This window comes from Pteropus vampyrus, unplaced genomic scaffold (assembly GCF_000151845.1).
Source record: "Pteropus vampyrus isolate Shadow unplaced genomic scaffold, Pvam_2.0 Scaffold36, whole genome shotgun sequence".
Classification (NCBI taxonomy): domain Eukaryota; kingdom Metazoa; phylum Chordata; class Mammalia; order Chiroptera; family Pteropodidae; genus Pteropus; species Pteropus vampyrus.
The window spans coordinates 11,957,768-11,970,002 of NW_011888817.1; the positions used below are offsets into that span (position 1 = coordinate 11,957,768).

The following is a 12,235-nucleotide window of genomic DNA, read 5'->3' on the forward strand; positions in this document are numbered from 1 at the left end:
TCTCTTTAAGTTTGCTGCTGTTCTCACACTTTTTAGGTGTGATTTGTATTTGTTCTTACTCACCTGGATTTGTGTGATTGCTCTCCCCTTCTTTCTACTCCATCTGAAACAGTTTTCTGGAAGTAGTCAGGGTTTTGTTTGTTTGTATTTTTTTTTAGTAAGGAGAGTAAATTGGGATGAAAGAAGTTGAAGTGTTAGAAATTGTCATCTTTCAGCACTAAGCTTCAACGCCATGATCAACTATACTTAAAATTCTAACATACTCTGATTGACGGGATTATCAAATGCAGTTTATAACAGTGTTACTCTTTTTTTCCCCGCCCCCTCCCTGACAGGACCCGTTGGGGCCCAGCCCCTACTCATGGTGCCCAGAAGACCTGGCTATGGCTCTATGGGCAAACCCATTAAATTACTGGCTAACTGTTTTCAAGTTGAAATTCCAAAGATTGATGTCTACCTTTATGAGGTAGATATTAAACCAGACAAGTGTCCTAGAAGAGTGAACAGGTAAGAATCATGAAGTCATGAAGATCTTTTGCTGTTGGTGTTTGTCTTTGCCATAGTGATTATTTATGTTGTATATCTGAATAGCAATGATAATGTCTAACAGTTTGACCAAGAACACATGGTAGTTTGTTTTGAAATTGATTATACTTCAGAGGTGTCCTGGTGGGTAAAATCTCCAAATAGCCTTGAAATTTTTCCATTATAACATGAGTTCATATGTTTTCTCTGCGATAATAGAAAAGGTTCAAGTTATTTTTATATGCTTTTGAAATCAGGCTGAGCATCTTTTCCCTTGCTGTTAGGTAATATATCTATGTTGTTTTTTTTCCTCGCCACCCACCCCCACCTTACTTACCCCTTTTGTAATGTTACTTTTAAGATGATGGTGGTAACGGTGGTGGCTAGAGGTGGTAGTTGTCATAGTTTCATGCTTTCTGTTTTTCTAATCCTCAACTCCTAACTACTCCTTACTCTTATATAGAAACAAACATATGATATATTAAGATTTATCAATCATCTTTTAGTAAGATTCTCTTACCTCCCCCAAATACTGTGTGTGTGTGCACGCATGCGTGCAGCTGTGGTTTAGGTAATACAGGGAATATAAAAAGAAATTATGTTGTGGTGTACACCATGAAAGAGGTTTAAAAAAAAGGCTCATGGACAGAACATTTGGAAAATAATGCTATTCAACTTAGCATTTTGGATTGTAGTATCAGATACCCCAGGCTTTTCTTATTCAATAAGTATTATTAAGAGCCTTCATTTAAGACACAGGTGAGTGTATACCTGGAGCTTTTATAATGTAAACAAAACAAAACTCAATTTTAAAAAGGCATAGATCTTGCTATCAAGAAGTTTTAATTTAGTGGCAGAGATAAGACACAAGATATATGAAGTGAATAAGTACTAAGACTTTCTGATAACATGTAAAAAAAAAAAAAGCCCATATGAATGTTATGTTACAGAGAATAGAACAGTGGTTGCTGGAAGGGGAAGAAATGAGTGAAGGGAGAGTCAAGAGGTGCAAACTTCCAATTATAAATAAATCATAGAGATGTAATGTACAGCATGATGATTATATTATAGTCAATATTATGGTGTACTTGAAAGTTGCCAAGAGAATAAATCCTAAAAGTTCTCATCATAAGAAGAAAAAGAAAAAAAATTGTAATTTTGTATGGTAATGGATGGTAACTGTACTTACTGGGTGGTCATTTCACAGTTTATACAAATACCAAATCATTATGTTATACACCTGAACTAATATAATATGAACTAATATAATATAATATATCAATTATACCTCAATTTTAAAAGATTAAGCAGCCATAACATAGGTACAGCAGTTGAGAAGAACCCAGTGTAGTGAGTCTAAGCCAGGCTTAAGGGGAGGTAGACCTTCCATTTCCCTTTTCCTCCTGTTGGTCATTAAGTCCTATTCTGTTTTAGAAATTGTTCCCTATATGGCCCCATACTGCTACCACCTTGGTTTCAAACCCTTATTTGTTGTCTAGACTATTGTAATGATATTCTAATTGGTCTACTCTAACATCTCCCACCTTCCTTTTTCCCTTTCCCCCTCCCTCCCTCCTCCTCTCCTTTCTCCCCCCCACCCCCCCCCCCCCCCCCCCCATTCCTTTTTCTCTTGAAATTTTAGTTTGGGACATTTCTATTGACATATCTTCAAGCTCACTAATTCTTTCCCGCCCCACCCTGCGCCACCAGGTAATTTATCTATACTTCTGGCATAGTCATCCTTTTAAATAAGAAATCTGATTATATCACTCCCCTACTTTAAAATTTATTCAGCACCCTATTGCCTATAGAATCACATTCCAAATTTAGTATGGCATATCTGTCTTAGTTTGGCTCTAACCTATATCCTTTTCCATATTCTGCAACTCTTACCTGAAATGCCCTCTCTGCCCTTGTCTATGTGGCACACTTTTATTATTTTTCAAAACAAACCTGAACTCCATAGTCAGATGATAGTTTATTCTTCTATGACCTTATAGTACTTGATATACACTTCTGTTATAGTATTTTTTAGTGCATTGTGGTTATTTGTTGCTTACCTTTTCTCCCAGTATAAGCTCTTCACAAAAAGGAATATTCTTTATCATCACCTTTGTAGCCTCATCTTACTTCAATGATTGGCATGTTATAAATACTTAGTAAAGTGAATGAAATGCTTATAAAAGTAAAATGGGATGAGTGTGACAGTGGAGGACAGGAAAGAGAACTGGACATTATAGAGGACTTTGTATGCCTAGATATGGGTTTTAATGCCCTATCCTTCTCTCCTAGGGTCTGTAGGCTAGTCTTTGTCTTAGTCTCCTTCTTCTCTCTCTTGTCTGTCTGTCTACTAGCCATCATCCCCTTATAGGGACGTGACTCATGCTACATTCTCAGATTCCCTTTATCTTATTTCTCAAAACTGGGGTGTTAGTGTATATATTTGAGTGAGAGATAATCCTGACCTTTCTGGTAGATGTTTACATTTTTTAAAAGACATTTATTAATCTAAGAAAATCTCTTAACTGATAGAATGTCTAAGGCAGATATTTTTGAGCTGAATTCCTTACTACTGCCCCTCCACCTTGCTTTGCCTAAAAGAATCACCCTAATTTTAGTGGAGAATTGTTACAGGTTATTTATTGAATAGAAGAATTATATGATGAAAATGTTAGAAGAACAAAATCACTTGTAAACAAAATGGGTCAGAATTGAGGGAATGGTGGGAGATGGACACTTGGGGCCTAGAGGGATGCCAGTTGAGGCAGTGGCAGTGATATTAAGTAAAAGCAAAAATGAAATTGTTTATTAGATTTGTTCCTCCTCCTACCTAACTTTTTTTTGGATAGGGAGTAGGGGAATAATTGTGTATTATATGTGTGTATATGAAGTTGTATAGCATAGTGTTTCACATGTAATGCTAAACACAATTAAGTTGAAGAGGAAAATATATGTAATTAGTATGGTATAATCTGATTTTAACTTATTCTATTGACATCTCTAATTATATTTCATTCTTAGGTTGCTTTGTCTTGTTATATTCTTGCCAGTAGGAGTAAAAGATCTGTTACTTAGATGTTTCCAAATGGATATTTATCATGTACCTTTCGAGTTTTGATAAGAACTCTAGGACTTCATTGAGACTCTAAAAATGGCCTAAATCAACTTTATACTTTGTTAGTAATATTGACTTCATTTTATATCAACATTTGCAAAACTCGTTTCCTTTATTTTCTTCAAAAGACTAGCTTTTGTCTTCACTTTTTGCAATATTACTACATAACTAGTCATTAAAATTGTTGGTTAGCTTCTGAAATTAGTTTAGTTCCTACACTTCAACAACTGGAATGTAGAAGTTAGGAGAAATTAGATAGAATTTTACATTTCCTTTTCAATATTAGCTTAACAGTTATGGGCCAAAATGTAGCAGTACTTAAATCAACACACATGAGGTTTCTCTTGTCCATATGCCACATGCTCAAATATTTGGTGCTGTGGCATTAATCATAATAGCAGAACGATGTATTGTAGCCAAACAAGTTTCCACTTTAGTCAGAGGAGTTTTCTTGGACAAAACATCCAAGAAATGCTTGTGAATCATTTTGTGAGTCAACCTCTCTACTTTAGACTTTTTGTCTGTTGCTTTTTTTTCCTTTTCTCACGCCTTTGGAGTGTATGTGTGTGTTTCTTTTTTTTCCCATTTAATGATTTTGATTGAAAATGATAATTTGGTAGAAGAGCAAGTTTGTGAAGCAGATTTCAAATGTTTCTAGTTTTTTTCAACAAGCGAATGGTCTCAATAATTAAAAATCGAATATTTTTAGAAATATTATGGCCTGGAATATAAATTCTGTAACTTGAGAATATATGCTAATTTGTCTAACTACTAAATATATATGGGGATAAACCTTCAGTAAACTGTTATGTACTTATTCAAAATCATTGAAAAAGGAAATAGATGGAGAAGATTGTATATACAGCATGATGGTAACTAAGATCTATTTTAGACATGGATAAAGATTTGAAAGAATCTTGAAATAGTTGGTAATATATTGTGGTTGACTTTTGTTCAATTTTCTTTTATAAACAAAACATCTCGTAGTCTTTGTATTATAATTAATGTTACTATTATGTTTGTTTAATTTGTTAATTAGTAACATGGTGCCAAATATTTGTACGTATTGAATATGAATGTAATGTAATTCCATTGATTGAATTTTAGAAGGAAAAAATTAAGGCAGTAATGTTACCCTTTTGGCTGATTTTCAGTGGAAATATGAGAGTGTTTGAAGGAATTTCTTTTCTGCTCTTATTAGGAATATCATTGGCATAGTATTATAATTGGCTAGTATGCTAAGAGAGGACTATACTTTGTTAAAATAATAATTTCATTGATGTAAAATTCACACAACATACAATTCACTCATTTAAATTATGTAGTTCAGTAGTATATAATATGTTCACAGAGATGGTGTACAAATGTACGACCATCACCACTATCTGATTTTAGAATAGTTTGTCCTTACTAAAAGAAATTCCATACTCATTAACAGTCACTGGCCATTGCCTCCCTCCCTACAACCCCTGCCAAACACTAATCTACTTTCTGTTTTTGTAGATTTGCCTTTTCTGGACATTTCATATAAATGGAATGATATGTGGCCTTTTGTGTGACTGACCTCTTTCACTTCACATAATGGTTTCAGGGTTCATCCATGTTGTAACATATATCAGGACTTCATTCCTTTTTATTACTGAATAATATTCCATTGTACGGATATTTTATTTGTCGATTTATCAGTTGGTGGACATGTGAGTGGTTTGTACTTTTTGACTCTTATGAATAATGCTGCTATGAACATTCATATACAAGATTTTGTGTGGACATGTATTTTCATATTTCTTGGGTTTATACCTCAGAGTAGAATCGTGGTAACTCTATATTTACTGTTTTGAGGAACTGCTAGACTCTTTTCCAAAGTAGCTGCATCACTCACTTTACATTTCCACTAGCAATGTATGATGATACCAGTTTCTCCATATCCTCACTAACATTTGTTTTCTGTCTTATTTATTATAGCCATCTTCATGGGTGTTAAGTAGTATCTCATTGTTATTTTGATTTGCACTTCCCTGATAGCTGATGATGTTGAGCATCTTTTCTTGTACTTATTGGCCATTTATATATTTTTAGAGAAATGTCTATTCAAATCCTTTGGTCATTTTTAAATTGTATCTTTTGTCTTTTCATTGAGTTGTAGAAGTTCTTTACGCTTTCTAGTTAAAAGTCCCCTATCAAATATAATGATTTGCACAGATTTTCTCCCTTTCTGCATGTTGCCTTTTCACTTTTTTTATATGGTTTTGTTTTTTATTGAATTCCATGATTCATTTTTAGTTAATTGTTGTGCCTTTTTACTTTCTTGATGGTGTCCTTTGAAGTACTAACATTAATTTTTATGAAGTCCAATTAATTTTTTCTTTTGATAGTTCTTTTGGTGTCATATCTAGAGAGGGGTATGCTTCTGATTAAAATGATTTGGAGGACATACCGCAAAAAACACTTCCAGTTAAAAATAATTAGTATAGTTTTGAGTGTTTACCTATATTGGGGAAACCGTACCATATAAAATATGTCTGTTAATAATGATATGTCAGTTTATTTTTCATGTTAGTTAATCACTAAGAAGATAAGAAAGTTCACAGATGGGAGTCATTTCACATCTCAAAATTCTTTTAAAGTAGCACCTAAATAAATTACTCAGTAGAAATTAGTCTTGGCTAATATTACAATATTTTTGAAATTCAGTGATACTTTTATAAATAAATATTTGTCTAACTATCAGTGTGGGTAGGGTTCATTCCTAAAATCTGTCCATTTATATAGATTTAAATTATAATAACAGCTATGTAGTATTCCATTTATGGTTGTGCCTTGATTTCTTTACTTTTAGTCTGCTCTTGTATTTTTTCCCTTACACCGAGTAAGTGTAACTGTTTCAATTTGAAACAGTTATCTCAATTTAACATATGGTTATACCAAGATAGGATCTTATTGGTACTAGATTTAAAAATATATGGACCCTGACTAAAATTATAATTCTAAATTCTGCAGTAATTTTTAAAACTTAAAGGTTATTTTTAGATATTTCCTATGTTTTTATTAACTAATTTATTGTGCTCATTTTGTGTCAGGCACTGTGCTATGTTCTGGAGATAACAAGATAAAAAAGACGATCTCTTTGAAGGATTTCTTAGTCTATATGGAGTGACAAGTTCTGTAAGTTGTGCATTATGTGCTGTGATAAAAGAGTAATGATTCCTGCTTTTGATTAGGGAGGAAGATGGGGTACATGACATGGTATCAAAGCTAAATAGTTTCCCAGCGGGCCAGGAGAAAGAATAATACATATAGAAAGAACATGAGCAAAAGTATGACATGTTTATGTACAACAGAAGTAGCCAGTCTAAGTAGCTAGAATCTGAAAAGTTAGCCAGAGAGCACATTATAGAGGATCTTAAATCCATGCTAAAATTTGTGAATTTGGAAACAATAGAGAGCCATTGGAGGCTTTCCAGCAATGAAGAACATCTGTATATAACAGCAAAACTAATGGCAGTGCGGAGAACATTTGGAAGGCTGTTGCAGTAGTCTAGTTTAGGTCTTCAAACTTTTGATCACACATTCGCATTAGTTAAAACATGTTCAATGACCATGCACTCAATAATAAATAGCTAAATAAATATATACATGTTAATTTTTTAAAAATTTATAGACATTTACTACTATTTTAACATATTTCATGACAATGGAAAATTAAAGTCAGGAAACAATATTTTGAAGTAAACTAAGGATATATTTAATAATTTCAAATTTTAGATTAGTGTACCAAAAACCTGACTAAATGTGCCACACACTTAAAATAAGTTGCAACATGTTGCAACATGTTACAAATGAATGAATGAGTGAGAGTTCACTGTTAACTCTTGTATGTTGCAAAACCTCCCATTATTCTATCAGGATTCATGGTGTAATGAATATGTTACACCTGACCATTTGAGGAACTAAGTGAGGGCATCAGTGTCAATCCATATTCATGAATATTAGTAAATCTTAATTTCTGATTGTTAGATGAAAATTAAATATAAATATTTCTGTTTCCCTCATAGTACAGCATACCCCCTAGCCATTCTGGTACCTGCTTTTCTAGATTAGATGTAGTGTGTTCTAAGACTTAACTAACAGCAGTGGTGAAGAGAGGGCTTAGATGATTTAGAAGAATGAATAATTTAGGTATATAAGGAAAGGGAAGAGATAGAAATGGTTTCATAGTTTCTAGCTTGTGTAAGGTGATGGCTTTAACTGGAATAGAGATGGTGAAAAAATCAAGTTTTTAATTTTCTGTTTTGGATGTTGAAATATATAAGAAACATCAGAAAGAACTTCCATAAATTATTGGAAGTAGGTTCCTAAAGCTCAAGAAATAAGTCTAGATAGAGATTGAGATTTGGGACCCATCAGCGTGTAGGTGATAGTTAAAAGCTGATGAAAGTGAGTAGAGTCAAGATAAGAGGACTAAGACTAGATCTCTGGGGATACTATTGTTTCAGGTTTGCCAGTGAAGACACTTACAGATTGGGAAAGTAGGAGAACCAGGAAAAAGTAGAAGGTGTTGTAGAGAAGGTAAGGCAAGGATCTTGATATTCAAGGATTGATCACAGTTCCAAATACTAAAAGAAGCTGAAAAGAGACCATGTCCATTAAGAAGTCAGCAATGGCCTAAAGGAGAACTATTCTATGTGAAAGTTGTGTAAGTCGGGTTGAGTTAAAAATTTATTTCTCAATCTAAAGTAATCTACCAGTTATTTGTGAGTACTAGAAATGAGCTAGTGTGGTTATATAAGATTATGAAAGAATTCACACCCATGTGAAATGACTGTGGAGATAGTTTATAGTAAAATGCTCTGACGTACTATAGATTTTATATTTTAAAATATTAAAATTTTGATCTAAAGTGTAACCCCTTCTCTACTCTGTATTTTTTAAGCTTTATCTTCCCCCGCCCCTCTTTAATTCCCCTGCCACTTCCACCCCTGATCTATGGATGTTTCCGTTTCCTCTTAAGAACTGGATCTCTGAAGGCGGGGCATCTCCTTCCACACGCTCATGGCATGCACCCAGTTAAGCTTTTACCTTAATATAAAAATATTAATTGGCTACCTTCTGTGGTACTTAACTACAGAATTATGAAGATAACTTAGAGATTGGAAGAATAAAAGGGCAGATGGCCAGCTGTTTTAGTTGTGTTTTAAAAACCTCTGGGAGACTTGAGCATCTTGTTATATCTTAGCTATTTTCCCTCCTTCTGTCTGTATAGTGACAGATTAATTTATTACAGCTATAAATACTGAACTAATGTGAATAGTCACTTGTGGGGGAAGATATTGTTTCATGTTTTCTCCTGTAGACTAGAATAATATTTCTCATTCTGCCTTTTGGGAGCATAGAGTTAAGAGGTATCTAAAAATGAGATGAAGATGGGTCTCCATGAGCTTGTAGTGACGATTAACAGAAAAATATTTTTTTTCCATTAAAACTTCCTTCTCCTACCATTTTTTTCTGCTGAGTCAGGTGGTAAAGTGGAACTTACTGAAACCAGTATTAAATTTTACTTTACAGTCTGTGCACCAGAGCATGATGGAGTCAAAAGACTTGGTACCAGAATGTAGGAAGTGGTGGTTGAGGTAAGAGTGGGAAGGTAGGCTGTAACCCTTTGTAAGACATAACATACTCAGGTAGGTTTCATTTTTGTAGCAATCACCAGATATTTTTAAGGATTTTTAAATTCTACCCTGAGGTTTTACAAAAATTCATCATATTTTACTGTGCAAGAATTCTTTCCTCCTCAAATTAAAGTTATTAGTGAAAGGAAGCCACTAAAGATGGGTTAGGTTATCCTCACTTACTCAAATTTTCTTTCCCAAATTGCTTTCCTATGTATTACTTTGGAAGTTATAATATTTTATGTATTTTACTTATTGTAGTTTTACTTTTTATTGTAAGCTATGAAGCTGGCTTAACAATATACATCTATATATTGTGTTAACATTTCTACATTTGAACAAAATATCAAAGTATCCCCTACAACCCATTGTTATAATAAAAGACTAGTGCTTCACAACTATAATATAGAGAAAATTCAGTTCACAGTTTCTGTTAATTATCAGAATTCTTTCTTTGTATTAATTTACTCTATTTGATGCTAATGCATTGGGATGGGTCCAGTTGTTTGAAAGACTTCAGTACTTCAGTATAATTCTTGATGTATATTTTTGAGATAATATGCTGAATTTTTATATAAAAATAGTATCATACATATTTGCATTTTTCTCTCAAAGTACTTTCATTAATATTTCATTTGGTCCCTGTAACAGCCATGAGACTATTATCTCATTTTTATTGATAAAGGAGCTCAAGTCAGAGAGGCAAGTAACAACTTAGTGGCCGAGTGAGACTAAAACTTATGTCTACTTATTTGTTCTCTGTTACTTATCTTACCACATATTTTAAAGTTTTCTCAAATTGGCTTTTCCTAATTCAAACTTTCCTCATAATGCAATGAGTACCTTTGCTGCTGTAGCTGACTAGATAAATTACTGTTGCAGGGTTTCTGCTCTAGTTCCACATGCTAGCATGATGAACATTCTTAATAAACTACCCTTTGCCAGTATCTTCTGAGATATGAAATGAAAACTCAAATGCCTGGATTTGTCTATTTGTTAACTTCTTACTAAAGTTTTGTTAAAGCTCTAAGTGTATCAGTTAATCACATCATATTAGTGAGAGATTAAAATGAAGAGACTTAATAAATTGTGGTCCTTATAAAAGCTGATTCTCTTTGAAGCAAAGGTTTTAGTAGTTGTGAACTCAAGTAGTTTAATGCTAAAATTTCCCAGTATATTCTAACCATTCCCTTAAGGCTCTGAGGTCTTAAGTTCCAATCAGTATTTAGTGTAATTATTTCTTAAAAGAGTTTCTATATTTGATACCATGATAAAATCTGCAGTGTTTCATTGTTTGGTATTCTCTTAGTTGAATTTTACTATTTGAGCAAACTGTTAGAGGGCTTGCAAAGATTGTTTATTTCAATCTTTTAATTGGTACCTTCCCTGACCTAACTTCTCTTTGAACAGTTCTAGCAAGGATGAACTCAGACACTTTAAAAGGTAGTATAATTTACTTATGAATAACTCTGGTGGTTAAAAAATGTTAGAAATTTTTGTTCAAAATCTAGCTCTTTGTATTTTTTCAGCTATTTGTCCTAGTTCTATCCTCCCACAGGTTTTCTACTCAGTTTTTCACATGACAGTCCATCAAAATAGCCAAAGACTTATATATAATTTCTTTTGAGTCTTTCTTATTCCAGAGAAAAAGTCCTTAGTTGGATTTATTTTTACTCATACTACATGAGTTTTATCAGGATTACCTTCTTCTGATTATGTTTCATTTTTTAAGGCATTAAATTTTTCCAAATTGAACAGAGTACTCCAGATTGTGAAATGACCTCTGTAATATATGATGGGATGGTTACCTACCTTATACTGGGTACTTAAATATATGCAACCTGAGTTTTTTAATTTTGAGGACGCTACATCACACTGTTAGCTCATTCTGGACTTATAGTCACCTAAAGCCCCTTTCCACAAGAGCAGTAGGTAAGTTCAGATCCTCTAATTGTTCTTATTGCAGTTGAACTTTTCAAACATAAGTGTTTCGATATTACAATTGCCCTTATGTTTCATCTTCATTGAGTTCATTGTTGTAGTTTGTTAGTAGGATTTAACCCACTAATTTGTTTTTAGCATACTAGTCACATCTCCGAAGTATGTATCATTTGATGGTTTCTTTAACCAACAGATATTTTATTATTTAGTATATGCATGGCACTAGATGTTTGTTGTACTTATGTTATTGATCATTTTTTGGAGGGAAGGGCAGAGGACTTTCGAAGTTTATTCTGAATAAAAGTTTCCATGAATATTTGAGTAAAAATTTCCATGAATATCCAAGTTAACTTAGAAAAAGAAAAAGAACTTGCCTTGCTCCACATTACAGCATTATAAAACACTGGTACTCATGAAAACCTATGATACTGGTCCAAGAACAGACAAGATCACTGGGACGATAACAGAACTCGAAGCCAGATCAATTTATACATGAGAACTTAATAAGATAAAAATGGCATTATAAATCGATTGGTTAAGTATATAGACTGTTTAGTAGATGGTATGAGAAAACTGGCTCACTGTATGAAGAAAAATAAAATTAAGTCGTTATAAATTGGGTCCTTTATAAAGAAGGACCTCAGATGGATTAATGACCAAAATAATATAGATAAAACTATAGTTAATAAAACATAATACATTTTTGTGACTTAGTTTAGGAAAGTATTTCTTAAAAGCTCAAAAGCATGAAACTATAAGGTGAAAAAATGATTAATTTGATGCTATAACATTAAGGATTTCAGTTAAGCAAATACATAGTCATTGTTAACAAGCAGATAACATTTTGGGGGAAGATACTTTCAATAACTAAACCTGTTAATGAGTTAATATCTAGAATATGAAATAAACTCCTTCAATTAAACAAGAAGACTGAGACCCTAACAGAAAAATGAGCAAAGGAAGCAAATGGGGAATTCACAAAAGA

General features: G+C 33.0%; 1 protein-coding gene across 6 annotated transcripts in view; it reads left to right on the forward strand.

The window, feature by feature from the left end:
- The window catches only part of AGO3 (argonaute 3, RISC catalytic component), a 102,488-nt gene that overhangs the window by 13,359 nt on the left and 76,894 nt on the right, over positions 1–12,235 (forward strand). The window contains exons 1-3 of one of the 6 annotated variants that reach the window (XM_011357972.2): positions 336–507; positions 6,721–6,805; positions 9,206–9,270. The exons of 1 other annotated variant lie outside the window; for it this stretch is intronic. In XM_011357972.2, coding sequence (XP_011356274.1) covers positions 9,221–9,270 — 50 coding nt within the window. In that variant the 5' untranslated portion in view covers positions 336–507; positions 6,721–6,805; positions 9,206–9,220. Of the gene's footprint in view, positions 1–335; positions 508–6,720; positions 6,806–9,205; positions 9,271–10,578; positions 11,242–12,235 lie in introns of those variants that run through there. 4 more of the 6 variants (XM_023529364.1, XM_023529363.1, XM_011357971.2 and 1 more) reach the window with 4 other exon arrangements.